Consider the following 20311-nt stretch of genomic DNA (forward strand, 5'->3'; position numbering starts at 1 on the left):
AACACTGCAGTGTGATTGAGGGCGAGGGCTATGTTACTCCGCCCCACTCACAGACAGCACCGTGCACCGTATTATAATACATTGCCTATTTAAATATTCAAGTGCACATAGATGAGAGTTCACGCGTCTCTCAGTTTTTTTTCTCGTGCGGCACAGCAACACTAGCTTAAGCGCACCCACGCATCTCACAGAGTGCGAATATTCATACAAAATTATGTCAAAAAACCTGTCTTGTCGTGTAGCATCGTAAACATAGTCGGTTATGTCTTTTAAATGAACGTAAACATGAAATATGCCAGTCACCGCCAGCGTTTTTGTCATTTTCACAAGTTTCATGGCCCACAGTATGAATATCTGAACATGCAATGTATCAAAAGAACAGACTCTCTATTTTATTCTCTCTTCATGCATGATTTTTTTATCAACACTTGAATGTGTCATGAAAAAAGCAATTTTGAGTAAAAATGTTTTGTCAAAGACTAACATTACATTAGCAACAGTAACTAAAGGGGGCAGGTCTTTATGAACGGTTAATCACACATGCAGACCATTAGTAGGCAGTGTCCACGGGCATGTTGAAGGTGTAACCCACAGGTGTCAAGGCAAAAGCAGAAGAAGAATAAGCTTGTTTTTGTGCCTTGTCAGATAAGCAGCAGCAGTGATGGCGGCAAATAGACAGCAACTTGTGAAGAACAGATAATTTATATATGCAAAAATGCATATGAGAAAATGCAACTATGCAGGCGGTGTGATCCAGGGTATGGCCTTGAGCAGGGACAGGCAGATGATGACCCACACCTGGGTCAAACGTTAAAGAAACTTATCACTGTTTGAAGTAGAGCTTAGATCGGGTACAAAAAATGAAGCCCGACCCTACCCGAGCCCATGCACGTTGTGTCCGAGCCCGGCCCGGCCCGACATTTTAGCTAATTATGAGCCAGAGCCCGATTTAAACACGACCATTTTTCAATATGTGGGCGTTCTGACGAGAACGAGCCTGTAATGAGCAAAGCGGACCAGTGTGACGCTCAGCTCAATAATCCAATGCATATGAAACAATGTATTTTGTTTCATATTTATGTTTAAATATTATTATGTCATTTTCAAATTTAATCTGATTATGAAAAGTGCAAAGATGCAAGTGGGTCAGAAATGATTTTGACCTCTTCATTAAAGGTCCCATGACATGAAATTTTCATTTTATGAGGTTTTTCAACATTAATATGAGTTCCCCTAGCCTGAATATTGTCCCCAAGTGGATAGAAATGTTGATCGGTGTAAAACCGAGTTGTGGCTGTCTTTCTCTGCCTTTGAGAAAATGACAGGCCAGACTAGCCAATCCTGAAGTCTCCTGGTTTGACGTCCAAGCAGGCACGGTTTCCTCCCTTTCCTCCGCCCAGAGAATCTGGCACGCCCATGCAAACGCTCGAGAGATCATTGCATCATTGCTTGTGAACGAGTGAACGCTGGCAGTTTCTCAGTGTTTGGATGTACAAATGAAAACAGAAGTCTTTTTTCAGTTCCTTCTGATCTGTGATCAGTGATTTCTGATGTGTAGCTAATTATTTATTATTCGTGCACACAATGCGGCTTCTCTCTCTCCAGACAGAACGGTGTTTTCGTGTTTTATATCTTGTGAGTCAGTGTTTTTGTACGTCCTCGACGCGTCTATCGGTTCTAAAATGTGCATACAGTCATGAGTTTCTGCTCAACATCAGCAGAGATAAACCTCACACACGCCGAAGCTCGGCCTTCAACATCCCCGACCCACAGTACTGCATCTGGCCCACAGCGGAGGCACCAAACGCGGCGTGAGATTAAGCAGAAGGGGGGTAAGCTTGAGCATATCCGGGCTAGCCAGCCTAGCCCCACAATAAACTGGATTACATCCGATTACTGCTGTTGTGTCTTTGTTTGCGCTGTGTACTCAACGCGCGTCACTGACGCTTTTATTTTATTTTAAAAATAATGCTATTATCAACACTTACTTTTAACTCGTTCATCTCGACAGCTGTAATGGTACTTTGCATGTGTTACAAAGTTGGTAGAATAATGATGAAGAGGACTCGGTGTGACTGGGACTCGTGTTTATTCAGAACTCTCAGATACAAACACAATAAACTCGCGCTGACTGACAGCGCTCTCATAACTCAGTAGTTACTATAAATAACTTTGTTAGCAATCGCTGAGCTCAGTCTCTGATACATTAGTGATGTCCGGTTCGCGAACGATCTTTCTTTTGAACCGGTTCTTTTTAGTGAACCGAATCAGTTCACCAAATCGGACTGAATCGTTCTAAACGGTTCGCGTCTCCAGTCAGCGCTGATCCATAATTTACTAAAGTTACTAACTTTCTGACATGAGTGACAGTCCCTCCGACTAGAAATAGACTAATAACCTAAAGTATATGCTGTAACTAAAACAGTTCAGACATGCTGAGAACTGATGTGAAGTGAACTCAGGTCCATCCGTCTCCCTGGCAGACTCGTGCCTGCTCGTGCCTCGATAAACCACGCCCCCTCCGCTCATATAAAATGCAAAGATGTCAGCCAATCACAACAGTGGGTGTTTTTACTGAAGTCTCACAGCAGACACGCCTCTTGAAGCAGGGCATTCAGCCACAGGGCAAACAGCAGTATAGAAAAAATGCCTTTTATTTCTAAATTATGACATTTTATGATGTAAAAGTCATACTAACAATATAAGTACAGCTCAGGAAACATTATAAAATAATAGAAAAATGCCATGCCATGGGACCTTTAAGTTTTGTTTTGTAGAAAGCCTTTCTTTAAAGTGAATTTCATTTTGTATAAATTGTATCTTTATTTTAATCAATATTTCAAATACTTGTAATAAATAATTTAATAAATCAGAAGCAAATAGGCTATAGCAGACAATAATCGTGACATGAAGGTGCCGGAGCGATCACTTTCATTGCACATGAATTGGAGCGCGTCTCATAAATAAACCGAAACTCATCAGGCTACTTGCCTCACAGACATGAGAAATATGTGTATAGAATGCTTGAAATGTCTACTTTTAAATGAAACAATTCAAAGCGAAAAAAAAAAAGTTAAGCAAAGCGCACTGTTCACGTGAGCAGCTCATGGCGTCTCAGAGCGTTTCTGTTCAGAATGCTGCGCTTCATCACTGCATGTTCTGTGAGTTTAACATGCATTTTTAGACTAATCCTGACTTGTGCAACTTTGTACACATTTGTTTTTTAGTTGTAGCACTAGTTCTTACTTTGCTCTCACACACACACACACACACACACACACACACACACACACATATATATATATATATATATATATATATTTTTTTTTTTTTTTTTTTTTCTGATTATGCCATAGCTTTCTGCCCACCCAATTAGGCTAATAAAGTAATGTTTAAAAAAACACAACACAAATGCTTGATCAAGGACCTGGCCCCACTCTGCAGCACCCGGCCCGAGGATAGTGGCGGGAAATATCCGCACGACCCGGCCCGCGGGTCTAAAAATGAATAATTCAGTATTTATAATTTCATGAAATGTAACTGTGATTAATGCACTCTGAATGTTGTTTCAATAACAAACAAACATCTAAATATATTGTTTTATATTTTATGTATACATTTGTTTAATATATATTTTTAATATGTTTTCATTGAACATTAAACAGTGAAAACAGAATGTTTCACTCAGTTTTCCTTTTTCTCCTGCAGCACTTGACACACAGATATCTAACTGTTAAAAATATAGATAGACTGAATATCAGAACAACTGCAAACAATATAACTGCAACATCTACTGAGTAATAAGAGTACCAAGGCAGTTTGTAGGACTCTGTACGAAGGTGAGCAGCACCTTTGTGTCTCATTACAAACTCAATCCAGAAGAGGGCGCTGTCCAAAGGTTTAATTGGCTTGTCTCTGTGCAGATAAGAGAGTCTCTGCATACTCCGTCTGTAAGATGGTTCATTTATCAGTTCCTGTATGGCTGCATGCAGTGTGTTCTTGTTTAAAGTTGCGATGGAGAGTATCTTGGCTCCTCCCCTTTCTTGTAAACGAAGAAGATTGTCGTACTGGTCAAAAAAGAATGGAATTCCTACCACTGGAATACCATGGTACAAAGCTTCTTGAACCCCATTGGTTCCGCCATGTGCAACAAAAACTTTAGTCTTTGGATGCCCTAGAAGATCGTTCTGTGGCATCCAGTCAACCAGTAATGTGTTGTTCCCCAATGTAGATGGTCTTTTACCAGTGTATCTCCAAATTACCTTTTGAGGGAGCCGAGCAAAAGCAGCAGCTATTTCTGCTGTTAAATCATCTGGTAGGGCACTGATAAACGACCCTAAAGACATGATAATGACTCCATGCTCTCCAGAACTTTGCATGAAGTCTTCCAGATCATGTGGAAGGGCCTTTGACGGTTTACACTGAAAGCCACCAATGTAGATGATATTTGGCATTGTTGGACGTGGAAACTCAAAAACAAAATCAACCCTCATAAGCCATATATCAGCCCCCTGGAGAAGTTCATAAAAACGTACAGGCGGATGGAAATATTGATCACAAAATGATTGGTAGAGTAGCAAATTAAAACGGCTATTCTGAATGTCCATTAGCAAATAGAAGAACACGTTTTTTACTCGTTGGAAAAAGTTCATTTTGTCTGTGTTTCCAGATCCTGTGATAGGGATGTAAGACATTGGTGAGGGAGCGATGTCAAAGTGTCCCTCTCCAGTAGTGGTCCATCTCACATTATATACCATGGGTAACTTGAGTTCATGAGCCAGGAGAATGCCTGCACCCCATGCTGGATCAGTAAGCACCAGATCATACTGCTTTTCCTTCAGTGTCTTCAGAATGTCCTCACTTTCAAATATGTTTGTTATAAGCTGACATATCATTTCATGAGTTTTATGAATAGATTTGAATACATGCAAATACAGCTGTACAGCACTCATCTGGCTCTTTCCTCTTTCATAGTCAATCATTTTGAAGAGGATGTCTTCTACAAATTCTTCATCCATTCCTTTGGTGTTAGGTATGGTTATAGAGTTGTAATAAGTTGAATTCTCCTTTACGAACCAGCTATTATAGGTGCGTATTACATCAATGCTGTGCCCTTGACCATGTAAAGCCTTGATGAGGATGTCCATGTTCACCCAGTGACTTCCCTCCACAGGCACCAACAAGATTTTGCCAGCATCACAGTGAGAACCAAAAAGGATTACGACTGTTATCCAGAGGGAGACAGAAACCATATTCTTAGAAAATGGTGTCATCTTGCCTGTAAATGATAAAATAATTGAATTACATACATTTGCATGATAGTGTATTATTATGTTGTCGACACTCTGCAGTACAGATGAAATTATATGAAAGAGACACTTTTTTTCATCCAGGACCTGTACTCTTTCCTTTCAGAGTGAGAAGAGAGGCAGACAGAATAATTGCAAATGTTATGTGTGAAAACATTAAAGTTCCTCAGAGGAACGCAATACTTTTGGGAGACAACATCAAAGTTTTGCGAGCGAATGCAAAGAAGTATATTATTTCCTCCCATTTCATATTTTTTTCCCCCATTGCCATGTCCCCCTAGGGGCTTTGTAATTTTCTCATTCATGTATTTCTTTATCCCTCTTTCTTTGCCACTCATTTTTTATATATACTAAATAATAATAATAATAATAATTCTCCTTCCCTTACTTTTTCTTCTATAATTATTTTTATCTTTAATATTATTCAAATGATTAAACATATTAATCAAATCAATCATGCATTCATGTGTTTTTATCATTTTTTAAATTAATTGTTTTCTTTCCTGTGTGTTTGTTTTCTGTGCTTCAGTTCAGTTTAGTCTTGATTGCATCCTAGTTACGCCTGGAAAAATGATTTTCAAATTATGTGAGATATAAGGGCAATTTTAACCAATCATCCAAATGCACACACTAGAAAATTGGTCCGGACAGCGAGAGCACATATCTGTCGATTATAGTAACATTTTCACACGAGATCTCACAGAGACTTGCGGGATCAAACGTGACCTGAAAAGAAAAACTAATGGAGGATTATCGATGGTGGCAGCTGATTATCTTTTCATGAGTTTTGCTTTACAGGAAGGAAAACAAAGAAGAAAAAAACAATATGGGTGTTCTAAATACTTCACTTTGGTGGCATGTTTGTGGCTGCCAAGTTTCAGCCATAGAAGCATGCAACATCTGGTTGGTGAAGCTTGCTCACTCGCTCTCATTGTTTGATATTTACGATTTGCGATTGTGCATGCTCTGATGCGATCGGGAGCAGTAAAATAATCGCAAAGACACCACACAATTGAGGTTTTTTTGGACAAAAAGTTGTTTGCGGCACGCCTACAATCGGGCCATGCCCCCTGATCGCTTGGGGGTGCAAATTGGGCTCAAAATCTTCAAGTGTGTAGCCTTAGGCTGCATTCGAAGTCGCATGATTCCATACAGTAGTAGACGAAAAACAGTATGTGACAAAATAAGTATGTCCGAATTCACAGGACTCAAAAAAGAGTAGACAAAAAGTTCCCAGATGACGTACTATTTCTGACAAGATTCTTAAGTGTGCATATGATGGACCCTTTACAACTGGAGAAAATTTGTGATTGGCAGTGAAGAGACGTAAATGATGCTGGTAGGTCACATGATAAGGACAACATGGCGAATGTAATATGTCCGGATTACATGGATACAACACACATCGTACCAGAGGCATTTCCTCCGGGTAGAAAAGGGAGGCAGTGTCTCCTCAAAATAAACTGGATGTCTAATCTATATAACAGTAATAATCTATATAAGAAAAATAAAACATTGCAAATATTACAAAATGTGACCGTGTAAAAGTCACTTGTTTTTATAAAGTAACAGTGTCCACCAGTGACACCCGCAGGTGAAGTTACAGAGTCTGTTGACTTTTAACAGAGCCCCTAATACGTGCGGTGAGTTTTGTGCGGGGTAATAGAAATTAATGGGGAAAAGTCATGTGAGAGGAGGCAATGGTTCCCTCATGCTATGATTGGATACGATCAGTTCTGATTGGGTATGATTGGTTTGTGCGATAAATCCCACCTCTCGTTTTAGTACGTATCGCCTGAATGAAGACAAGGATGGTGTTAATGGGAAGACTAATTAATAAGTAAGTAAACAACTCAGTCACTTAGATATCACCACACAAGATACCGCTTTATGTCACATCAAAATCAAACTTGAAAAGTCCTGAAAACATGATGACTGTGGGTTTTTTAAAGTGAGCAATCGGCTTGGGGAAATTAAAGGTACATCATCGTGTCTGTGACCAGTGTGTATACAAGCTTGATGACAGCTGAAAATAAGTAGATTATTAAAAAGAAAAGCTGAACATTAGTTCACAAATAATTGTTTAAATTGTTACCAGCTTTTATTTATTATTTTGGAATAAATGTGATTTAATACAAAATGTAATGCATTGTTCTCTCTTTTTTATGTAATGTTTATTTGACCACAAAACAATTAAGTGTAACAGGGACATACATTTACATTTGATATAAAAACAAATGTGAGGACCTTGCCTCCTCATTTTAAAATACCACCATGGACCACTGATTCGTACTATATATAGAACATACTTTTTTAGCGGTTGTGAAGTGATTATTCAAAATAAGCACCTATTCAGGAGTATGCGATTTTGGATGCAGCCATAAAGGCCGTTTCTCAATATGCGTTCTTGTCTGTACTTGTGTTCTCGTGGACTTGTGAAACGTCATCAGTTGCTGCCCAAGTACTGTTCCAATTCAAAGTTTACATCTAGCCAAGTACAATTCAAATCCCCGGATGTGTCCTTGATCCTCCCCTTTTACCGAGGATGCATCGAGAGGTGACTTGTGTGGACTTCAGACAGACCGGTATCCCAGAATGCATCTTGCGCCAACAAGCAAGCATCAATAACGGATGAGAAACCACGCATAGTTTAAAAATACTACTGTTAATGTGTCACAAAATGTAGTTTTAAGACTTTTCAGGCGAGAATGTAGTTGTTTATAAAGAGAGTGCCTATTTGAAAATTTATCTGCTGTTTTCGGAGTTGTGAGATCCAGTCGATCAGCGGCGCTCAGTGCTTGTTAACCCCGCCGAGAGCAGCCTTTCCTCGGCTAGTCCTTCTGACCTTTGCCGCTGGCTCTGATGTCTCTGTAGTGGTTAAACATGATATAATTTGTCTTGTATAGATCTAACGGGCGATTTTTGGTCTCATGAATCTATAATTTGTTCCCTGCCAAATCGTTTTGGCTGAGGGCAAAGTGAAGTTTCATAACTCAATTTTTTTAGGCTATTTAACTTTACAGTATAGCCTACTAGCGCTGACTTTGTTTGACTGAATTATTTGCTTTATTTATTGTATAGCTTCTTATACCTTTTACTTATACTTTTATAATGGCTATTATTTATCACCAGGGAGTAACGAGTTACAAAAGTAATGCATTACAGTAACATATTACTTTTTGCTGTAATGCAGTAGTGTAAGGCATTACTAATACATTTTCAGTAATATTTTACTCGGTACATGTTCAGTAACGCTATCGTTACTACACACTTTTAGCCGCTGGCCAGTGGAAAAGCTGCTAAAGAAGGCTTAAAGGCTCTGTCGTTTCAAAGAATAGCACAACGGCGAGTGCATCGATTATAAACACCTCCCCAAACAGACGAGGCACGCGCGCAGTCAGCGGAGGCTCGTGAAAGTTTACATACAGTTCTGTTGTGTCTAATATGAATAGACCCAAGCTTTGCCCAGATATTGCGTAGATAATCACTTTACCTCTACCATAATTTTCGTTTTTTTCTAAAATTTTCATAAAAGTCGTTTTTGATTCTGTCTGTCTGTCATCCTTTCTTGCATTGTCTTGAGCCTTCACGTTGCAAATGATAGGCTATTTTGTTAGTAGCTTGGTTAGCCCACATTCATTATGCTACATCATATCGCCTTCTACTGGATGTAAAATGCTCAGTAGAAGCCTACATTTTGTCATTTTAGAATGTTATGTTCTACTTCTGTAGTTAATTGGGTGAAAGTAACTCAAAAGTAATACAGGAGTAATGTAACGCATTACAATTCTGATACAGTAATATTGTAAGGTAAATAATTACTTTTAAATAACAGTAACAAGTAATCTATAATGTATTACAGTTTGGAAGTAACTTATACAATACTATTGATCACACATAAATTCACATTTAACAAAAAGAGACTGGGTTTTATTTTACTGTTTAATGAGAGTATAGTTCCTAGCCATTTCTGCCTATAGAAACTGTTCATTTTCCTGTCTTAGTACACGATGTAACTACAGAAGAGTCAAGTTTTAAATAGGAAAAATATTGAAATTCTTTGGTCATTTATGAGCGAGATGCTAACGGCCTAATCAGATTCAATGATCTATGCTAAGCTATGCTAAAAGTGCTACCACCAGACCCGGAGATCGGCTGAATGGATTCGAAAACAGTAAAACTCAACTGTTTAACTCTAGGGGAGTTGTAAAATGAAAGAAAAGAAAGTGGAGTGTTCCTTTAAGCGTGACAATAACAAATAAATTGATTAATTTTAGTTAGTTTTGCAAAACGATTATGGCCCAGATTTACTAAACAGGGCAAATTAGCGTGAGAGTGAAAAAAAAAAAAAAAACACTGATGGGAGTGGAAAGTTTTGCACGTGATCTACTGACTATGTGCAAATTAAAGAACACAGATGCAGTCGATCATTTCCATAATGACCAATGCAATATACTACTTTATGTCTGGTTTAAGACATGCTTTTTTTGGGGCGGTAAATGAAGGCACAAACACATTGACTTAGTAAATCACCTTGCATAATTCATTTAAATACTCTCCTTACATACATTTTGCGTTTGAAAGGGAAACTCCTACAAATACATATGCAATGAGGTCAGCCAAGTAACCCTATCCATGCCTTTTCAACACAAATTTTTCACTGCGCATCTTTAGTAAATCCTGACAGTAGTTTTTTAACACCAAAAGAGGGTTTGCGGTGGTGCAAGCTGTTAGTAAATCTGGCTGTATTTCTCAAAATCTTGAATGTACAATCACTGAGTGCATTAATGAAGAAATCTTTTTTTTTTCACACAACATAAAATCAAATATTAAACAATTCTGTCCAGTACCTGCAAGCATCACACTGGAGCTACTAATCTGTATTGTCTTTCTCAAATTCATTTTTAAAAGTGTTGTAGAAAACCATAGACGATCTCTGAAATAATGCAAATGTCACATTTATTTGAATAAATATCCTTATATTAAAAACTGTTTTAATACAGTAGATTACTTACGGTTCTATTTCATATTTTTTCAGTGCTGATATCTTTATCTTGGCATGTTTTTGAAATTGAGCAAATGTCTCCTTTAGCATTGCACCTTATCAAATACAGTGAGCAGCCCACAGCAAAAAAGTTCAAAGTACAAAGTTTATATGTAACATGATCTATATGACACAGATGTTTTTAAAGTGCACACTTTTACTTGATTTGCTAGTGATATCAATTCTAGAGAGAAGAATGTATACAACTTTTCAACACTGTGACTATATCTTTTCACACTTGCTTATTATAAAACAACATATCTATTGATTTAAGAGCACTTTGTTGGTGGCCATTTAACTGCCTGCTATCAGTATCTGGACTGTGAATTTGAGAGAGAGCAATGAGGGAAAGAGAGTTCACATGAGTTTATGAGAGATCACTCAAGGGAGTGCATAATCTCAAAAGGAATTCAATCTGTTGAATTTTGTGAACAAAGACAGAATGCCACACGCACAGGCAAATGTCTTAATAAGTTGGTATTTACAACTCCAGCCTATTGCTTTTTTCACATTATTACAGACAGACATGGTTGTGAAGTGGCTTGAGGCGCTAATTTACCAAGTACAAAGGTAGTTTGTAAGACTCTACAAAGGTGAACAGCACCTTTGTGTCTTATTACAAACTCAATCCAGAAGAGGACACTGTTTAAAGATTTAACTGGCTTGTCTCTGTTCAGATGAGAGTCACTGCATACTCCGTCTGTAACAAGCCAATTCAAGCCTGTAATCTTAGCCAACAAAAAAAACAAACCCATAACGCCTGCTAACGCTGCAGTACACATGGAAGGAGACAATTTTTGAATGGATGTCATTAGGGGATAGGCTTCACTACGCTGAATTGACTGCTTTTGTGAGGAAATAGCTTGTAATTTAATTAATCGACAGCCTATTGGCTAATCTTCAACATGTTTTCTCTTAAACATTCATTTTGGATTGATCTTCTTTTAGAGTTTACGCTGGAAAAAAAGAGAAGTCACGGGCTATTGCGTGACAGTTCTGATTCAGTTTACGGCACTTCTCATTCATTTCTATGGTATCCGCAAACAATGATCGACTGTTCCACAACTCTGAATGAAATTCAATGATGTCAAGGCTGTGATTGGTTATCAAAGCACACGTGATCCAAGTTAGTCTTACGCTTTCTCCAATGGTAGAGCCACAGACCCTTATATCTCCCAATAATAAGACCATCTCTGGTAGCATGGCTCATTGATTACTTCCTGTATGGTCGTGTGCAATGTGTAATGATGGGGAGTATCTTGGCTTCTCCCTTGTAGTCAAAGAAGATCAATCCTAACCACTGGAATACTGTGTTACAAAGGATTTGAACCCCATTGGTTATGCCATGTGTAATAAAAACTTTGTTCTGTGGCATCCAGTCAACCAATAATGTGTTGTTCCCCAAAGTATAGTTTCTTTTCAGTGTATCTCCAAATAAACATTTAAAGAAGCCGGGCAAAAGCAGCAGCTATTTCTTCTGTTACATCAGTAGGACCCTGCCCCTAAAGACATGATAATGACAATGTTGTCTCCAGAACTTTGCATGAAGCCTCCAGATCATGTGGAAGGGCCTTTAATGGTTTGCATTGGAAGCCATCAATGTAGATAATGTCATTTTTGGACATGGGAATTTAAAAACAAAATCAACCCTTGGAGAAGTTCATGAAAATGTTTTGTTTATGTATATGTGCGGCAGTCGTCTGTGAGGGGCTGCCGCTTTTACTTTCACTTTGTTAATTTATTTTATTAAAGTGTGTTGTTTATTGTTCGCCGGTTCCCGCCTCCTTCTTCCCACACATACATACTGCGTTACATTGGTGCCGAAACCCGGGAGGAAGGAGAGACATGCTGTCGAAGAGCCCTCGCTGCTGAGGGGGATCGCGGTGCTGAGGAGTTCGGGCAGCGCGGATGGGTGAAGACCGCGAGTGGCTGCCCGAGGCGGTGGTGCTGGAGTGAGTGAAGATCCAGTGGGACGGAGAGCTCCCTCGCTGCCATTTAATAACGCTGCGTGTCCACCAAAGCGTTTTTATCCAGCTGAAAACGCTAGGCGCTCTGCTGAAAACGCCTCCCTGTGGGCGCTCGAGAGCGTTTTGGCAGCGCAGCGTTTTTTTCAGTTGAGACTCTTTGCTTGTTATGATACGGAATATCCGCGGAAGTGTTACTAGCATCTCATTTTACAGAAAGTTTTTTTTTCTGTATTGATTCTATATAAAAATGCGGATACAATGTAAAGTATTTGCTCTGGCTCTTGTTTTAAATTATTTTGTTCCGTTATTATACTGCTTTTTGTCATCTGTTGACGTTGTACAGTACAAGCAGAATGTTGCGGTTGGTTGGTGTTGTATTTGTCCCGCCCCTCCTCCACTCTGATTGAACGGCTGGGTGAAAAGTGACAGTGATGAGCGCTGCGTTTTGCTCAAAGTTGAACATTCTTCAACTCTAGGCGACCAGTAAAAAAACGCTGAGCGCTCGATCAGCGCTTGAGCATGAAAAATGCGGCGCTCCCATTGAAAACCATTGAATACGCCAGCCAGCCGCGTGAAAAAACGTTTTGGTGGACACACGCCCTTTGATCTCGACACTCTTTGATCTCGCCGCCACGTGGTCACGTGGTTCATGGAGCTCTCAATAGAGGGTATGCATCGACGTCACTTTCCCGCCGGAACACGCCCCCTCAGCCGGGACTGAGTGGCAGAAGAGCTGCTGCGTGACTGGAGTTAACAGGGAGTAAAACAAACAGTTATCAGTTTAAACTTAAGGTTGGACTTGATATAGTGTTCTTTACAACTTGGCAAAGATCCAGTGATCCATGAATATTGACATGCAGCAAGGAATCGAGTTTTCCTGACATTTATATAATAGCCTGAATTCCATACATATAATATCAGTCATCACAATTTTGAGAATGAATCCCGCATGTATATGCGGATATGGGTCTATGTATTAAAGTTTTTATGTCTCCGTTTGTCAAGAAAGGAAAACAAAAGTTTTATTCAAATTCGGAATATATTATAGGCCTATTCATATTTTTTATTTATCGCCTAGACAGCGCAAAAATAGTGCTCCCTTTATAATCACTAAAAGCTGTCACTCATTCAATGAACGCAATCTCACAAAGTTCCATTATATTAATCAGTGAAGCTGACGTCACAATTATTATCTCTTATTTACATAATGTCTACACTTTGTTAGAGAGGATTAGCGCGTGTGCAGAACTGGACAACAACTCGAGCGGTGAGTGGATTCTAACTTCAACACCTGTGATTGGCCATTGCATATTAGAAACCAACAAACATGTCTGTGATTGGCTACATTACTCATCGAGGGGAAACACGTTGGAAATGTAATAATTTGACGAGTGCAAATACAGAAACGCACTGGCTCTTTTGCCAAATCTTTTTCGATAATAAGATGCTATTATTACAATTTCTTACAGCGGATTACATATCCTAGATCAGCAGTGTTGGGCAGCTTTTCCCTCTAAAAGCAATACACCGTAGCAGTAAATCCTGAGTGCCAGTGCACTGCCTGGGCAGTGGTTTGAGTGCGAAAATCTCCCGTCGGTCCAGAGGGGGGCACAGGGATGTTCATGGGGTCCGTAGCCAAGCCTCTCCCAACCCCCCCTGGCGTCGGGCCTTGTTTTGTGTGTTTTTCGCTGCATTCACACTGTAAACCAATGCTGCCTCAGTCTTTTTGCAACTCAATGTGGCGTAACCGCAGTCACTCCAGCTGAAGGTGACGTCACGGGTATGCACGTGACGTCACCGTCAGCTGGAGAGACTGCAGTTACGCCCAAGCCTGCAGCACTCCTCTCAGAAACTGAAGCCTACGCGCCTGGATCGCCCCCCGGTGGTTGGTCCCAGTATTGCTCATAAACTCCACCTCTCCATGTATTAGAATGGACGCGATACACACTAAACAATTAAATTACACTTCAAATAATTGTTTCCTAAAGATGGTTTCTGTCATTTTAGGCAGTTTTTATCACGATGATTTAATTTCAAGTGCTCGTTTTTTAAATAAGTTAAGTTTTAGTTAGTTATTTGATGCTATAAAAACGGGGGGTGTGACATCATGATTGACAGCTGAGATTGAAGGCTTCTCTGAGTGAAGTTGTCATTGAGGCTATAACGGACATCCCTGTGCCCCCCTCCGGACCGAGGGAGACGAACTTGATAATAGCGTGTAATTTTCTCACTAAACCACTGCCGTCTGCTGCTTCTGCTAAGGATTTCTTTTAGAGGGAAAAGTTGCACAACACTGCTGACCTAGGATCTGTAATCCTCTGTAAGAATTCGTAATAATAGCATATTATTAGGGGAAAGGAGTTGGCAAAACGATCCGTATTTGTACTCATCAAATGATTCAATTTCCAACGTATTTCCGCTTCGGTGAGTAATGTAGCCAATCAAAGACATGTTTGTTGACATTTCTACAACGCAATGGCCAATCACAGGTGTTGAAGTTAGAATCCACTCACCGCTCGAGTTTTTGTCCAGAGATTCATTGTGTCGTCAGCTTCACTGATTAATATAACAGAACTGTGTGAGATTGCGTTCATTGAATGAGTGACAGTGTTTAGTGATTATAAAGGGAGTGGTCTTTGTGCGTTGTCAAGGCAATATAGGCCTATAATATACAGTGAGGAAAATAAGTATTTGAACACCCTGCTATTTTGCAAGTTCTCCCACTTAGAAATCATAGAGGGGTCTGAAATTGTCATCGTAGGTGCATGTCCACTGTGAGAGACATAATCTAAAAAAAAAAAGTATGATTTTTTAACTATTTATTTGTATGATACAGCTGCAAATAAGTATTTGAACACCTGAGAAAATCAATGTTAATATTTGGTACAGTAGCCTTTGTTTGCAATTACAGAGGTCAAACGTTTCCTGTAGTTTTTCAGCAGGTTTGCACACACTGCAGGAGGGATTTTGGCCCACTGCTCCACACAGATCTTCTCTAGATCAGTCAGGTTTCTGGCCTGTCGCTGAGAAACACAGAGTTTGAGCTCCCTCCAAAGATTCTCTATTGGCACCTGTTACCCATGGCTATCTGCTAAGAACTGTAGGCTACATCAATAAATTACAACAATTTCGTGCTATAGATAGATAGATAGATTTTTATTGTCATTGTATGCAATACAACGAAATTCTGTTGGAGCCATCCTCTCCAAAAGCAGCATGAAGTAAAAATTTAAAATAAAACTATAGTATATGTACACATACACCAGCACATTCTCACCCAAGCACGTCTCACACATACACATTCGTCTGGTACATACAGTACACATTCATTCCTTGTTCTCAATAAATATCTATAAAACAGTAAGCATTAAACACAGCAGTATTGCACCGATTCGGGGTAGGTGGAGTATGTATGTTTTAATGATTGTATGGGTGTATGTGTGTATGATTTCTGTAATATGTTCACAGCTCTGGGGAAGAAGCTGTTCCGAAGTCTATTAGTGCGTGTACTTGGGGTTCTCAGTCTGCCTGAGGGGAGGGTGGTGAACAGGGAGTGTCCGGGATGTGAGGTGTCCTGCCTGATGTTTGTGGCCCGTGTGAGAAGGCACTGTCACTGATACAGGCAGCGGAAGAGCATATTTTACGCTGAGCTTGCTTCTGCTTTTCAAACATGGAAGTGTGACGAAGGCACATAGGCTATATAAATTCCTGAATGTGGATACAGGCATAGTTTGTACACAGGGGCGTAAATTTTATCTAACAGTAGGGGGGGACGATAAACATGAAATTTCTCAAGAGCAATTTTTGAAGGGGACACAAATAATATAGCCAAAATCGTACTTGTAAGGATATGTGTACCAAAAAAAAAAAAAAAAAAAAAAGTGTGCTTATTTGCCGTTTTGGTGCACTGAATAATTATCTAATTTTTCTTTTCTCTGTCATTTTATCTGACCAACAACACAAAGCAATAGTTGTTTAAATATGAGTAGGTTCACCACACAGTCATATTATTTAAAATTATCTTGCATCCTCCACATAGTATTTTATACTATGATATTCAGTTCTTTAGATATTCAACTGCAGCAAGCTCTGATCTGCCACTTATTATCATTTTGAGCAAAACCCAACACAGATCTGACAGAGCGCCGTGCGCATATACTTTAGATTTAGAATTAGCGCCAATTCGAGGGTGGGTTGCTTGAATTATGGGTTCATTAGCCTATTATTCTTAATGAAAAACACAGCAAGAAAACAGTACAATGACACACTCCCTTAAATAGGCACTTTTACATTTCGCTTTGAAACCAAAACTTCCGCGATCATCTTGTCTGTCAGCTGTTTGCTCTAATGATGAATGAAATCTGACTCTCGTTCGGCTCGTGCTGTATTGAGCAGACACGTTCAGTTTTTAATTGTTGTGTCTGTTCTCTAACTAAACAAAATTATTTTATTACTATAAAAATGAAAACAACGGTGGCCCGGGGCGGTGCCGCGGTGGGCAAGTGGCGCTAACAGTGTTTTGCCTAATCTGTATTAAAGAGAAAAGAGTCACTTCATCTGATGTTTAAAGTGAATAAAATAGTATTGACAGCTTACTGGAGTTTCACAACTGCTGTCTGAAGAGCTTTGTTCTCTCCCCAAACTTGTGGTGGTAGTTTTTTTTACGTTCAATGGGTAACGTTAGTTGAGGTGCGCGGTGGATCAAACCACTGTGGGGCAAGGGGGAGGGGGGACTCAAAATGTTTCTAAACTTAAACGCATTTTTTGTCCCGTTTGCTTTTGTATTGTTTTACTACTTACACATTTATTTTAAGTATATATCATTATATTATTTACAATACTCAGCATGGTTTTTAGGGGGGGACAGCCCTCAGATTGGGGGGGTCCTGTCCCCTCCGTCCCCCCCGTGATTTACGCCCCTGTTTGTACACATCACTGTACAACACGTCCTTATTAGGAGAATATATATGTCGTTTTAACAAGAAAAATATGTCGTTTTAACGACATAACATCTAGTTATTACGAGAAAATTATGTCGTTTTTATGACATAAGTTATTAAGTCATAATTCAGTGGAAAAAAATTATATGTATGTGGCAGCAATGCGTCACCGTTGTTAATACAACAATATGCATTTCAAGGCTTGTTTGAACTATTATTAAAAGATGGCTCTTTCTGTTTTGCAAACATCAAGTGATAACGAAAGTATTGGAATAAAAGTTTATTGTCAGGAATCCGGATATAAACACTAAAGTTGCGGGAGCCGTGATCCAAATGAGTAGGATAAATTACATTTGAAAGTCTAATGTTTTAAATAAAGATTCTATTACAATAGTATTCCACTAGGTGTCGACCAGTGACTCATAAAACATGTTTGATGTAGCTCATTGTATCATTCATTCAAGAGATCCGTTAAAAAACTCAGGACGAACTAGTTTTCATTCATAAATTTAAATTAAATATTTTTATATATAATTCATCCATTTAAATTAAAATATTAATTTTTATAGACACATTTATAGTAGAACCTCAAGTAAATTAGGCCTACATGTTATTTTGTTTAGATCATGGGAGAACTGTGAAAAAATGCATATTTTCCAGAAACTAAAAAAATTAATCTTAAAAAAATTAATATATCTGGCATATAGCCTATTATAATTCATAATAATAGGAGTGAATTCAGTCATCTCAATGGCAAAAAATTTCCCAATCACCCTGAATTCCCCCCATACAATCTTACAAACTAGAATGAAGTCTTTATGTACATCAACAAGGATTTTGGACGATTATAGTGCATTCTAACCATATGCTGCAAACCACTTTATGCCCCAAGCACAGTATTCAATGATAATGATTACAAGATGAGAACTTGAGAGACAGTGAAAATGTATGTTAGATCCAGTGTTGAGTTGACCTCTCTCTCTGCAGAAGGTATTCATATATAAAAATTAATTTTGATATCCAAAAACATCAACAGCTTATGTTAACTCACTGTCTTACCAGCCCACGAGTCAGCGGAGTCAGCAGATGAAATATCAGAAGGAAGGAGACGAAATCATGGTAAAAATATCAAAATATAATAAAATAAAATAACAATATGACAATATGTTTATTGTATGAAAACAACAATGTGTTTATTGAATAATCTCAATGTGTTACTACCATGAAAAGTCAATGGACAATTAATGACAAAATGGTCCCATGACATTGAAGACTTAGAAATGTAAACTCTTTATCTTCTAACTTTTAACTCTTACTTCTAAAACAATAACAGACCATATAAAAATATGTTGACCTTTTTTTTTTAAAGAGCAAACAATTACATAAAAATTGATATAGCCCACATATAAATAAAATAATATAGGAAAATACAAAGACATTAATTAACAGTAGCCTACTACTGTATGTATGTACAGTTAGGTGAGTCTGGTGTTTGAAAGTTTGAAACATTAGCTCCTTCTGTCATGGAATACAGAGAAAGTCATGATAGGTTTTTCAGTTCATCACTCAGAAACACTTAGAACAGCCTACAACATCTTTAAAGGCTTATTCAGGGAAGTACAGCAGGATGTAGGAAATGGTTGAGTATTCTTTTATGTAAAAATATCTGTATTTTGTGCTTAGTATCCATTTAGAGTCTTTACACATCAGCTTGTGTCGTCATTTCGTCATTTTGCGTCATCGGAGGAATTTTTGGCCAGAGGCAAAAACTACAGCCACTAGATGGAGCTGTTCCACATGTTATCAACCTGCCCACAGGGGAGAGATCTAACGCACAGAATATAAGACACAGGCGGCCACACGGACAATAACAGAGCACGGTGCAGAGTAAAGTGAGTGTTTCAACTTTTCAATCAATTCCTGTGATAGTTTAGCTTCCATATGCGATCTAAAAACGTGCCAGACTGGCGCTTACCTCAGCTCTCCTCAGCTCTGCTCAGCTCTTCGTGAGGAATTAAATCTGACAGTGCTGCATCTGTGACGTGACTTTCGTTCGGCTCACTCACACTTTAGTGAAAAGACACGTTCAGTTTTTAATTGTAGTGTTTATTCTCTAACTGAACGAAATTATTGTATTACTATGAAGATCAAAACGACGGTGTACGGAGTGGCCTCGTAGGGCAGCGAAGCAAGTGCATTCTCGGAGTTGTTGTCTTTCATCCACATGAGACAAAAATACATTTTCTGTCTTTTCTCAGTCTAGAAGGCACCAAATTCAAAAATAATTTCACATTTCTACTGCATAAATGACCCAGTTTAAATACAAAGCTTAATGCTAAATCACTGAAGTTACCCTTTAAGGTTGAACAGCGGCTATCCTGCAGTTGAATTTTCCTATTGGACGTTGTGGTACATCGTGACGTAGGATGGTTCTTCCAACGGCTCACTACCCACGCCCCTGGCACGAGCTCACCACGCCCTCAGAAATGTTTTCCCCAATCACATGATGAGAATGGCTTCACTCCAGTATGAACTCTCATGTTACACAAAATAGAAACGTTATGAATGAAACTTAGTTGACTCTTGCTTTAACATTGTAATGAAGAAAATGTGGTTTAATAATGCAGGCTTTTCTTGCGATATTATTGCCACCCGTCAGGTCTGTTGCAAAGCTACTGGCGTCACTCCAGTCATTCTCCATCTTTGCGACTCGCGAGTCAGACGTCACTGCGGGTCTCAGGTGCACGCCCTCCGCTCAGTCCCGCCCTCGGTTCGTCCCCTCTGTCAATGCTGGGCTCTGCCCACTTTTCCAGCATTTTTCAAATATTGCCAGTGGGTGGAGTTAGGCTCTGAGCTGGGCTTTAGTTACCCTTTAAACTGATAACTGTTTGTTTTACTCACAGTTTCCCCTATTGACTAGGTGCACGAGTTGTACGCTTCCGTGTGAACTGATGACTGACAAATATTTATATAAAATATTTGTATCAATATCAGGCTCATATAAATGTCAGGAAAACATGACTCCTGGCTGCATGTCAATATCCATGGATC

The 20311-nt window shown here is 39.0% G+C and overlaps 1 protein-coding gene across 1 annotated transcript; it reads right to left on the reverse strand.

Annotated features, from left to right (window-relative positions):
- Positions 1–3680: 3680 nt before the first annotated feature.
- LOC307131218 (UDP-glucuronosyltransferase 2C1-like) lies at positions 3681–5273 on the reverse strand (the record flags this gene model as incomplete). The annotated part of the gene is made up of 1 exon (XM_079824740.1): positions 3681–5273. The coding sequence occupies one exon, from the start codon at positions 5271–5273 to the stop codon at positions 3681–3683; it is 1593 nt and encodes a 530-aa protein (XP_079680866.1).
- Positions 5274–20311: the final 15038 nt, after the last annotated feature.

Source organism: Gobio gobio, assembly GCF_949357685.1.
Source record: "Gobio gobio genome assembly, chromosome: 9".
NCBI lineage: Eukaryota > Metazoa > Chordata > Actinopteri > Cypriniformes > Gobionidae > Gobio > Gobio gobio.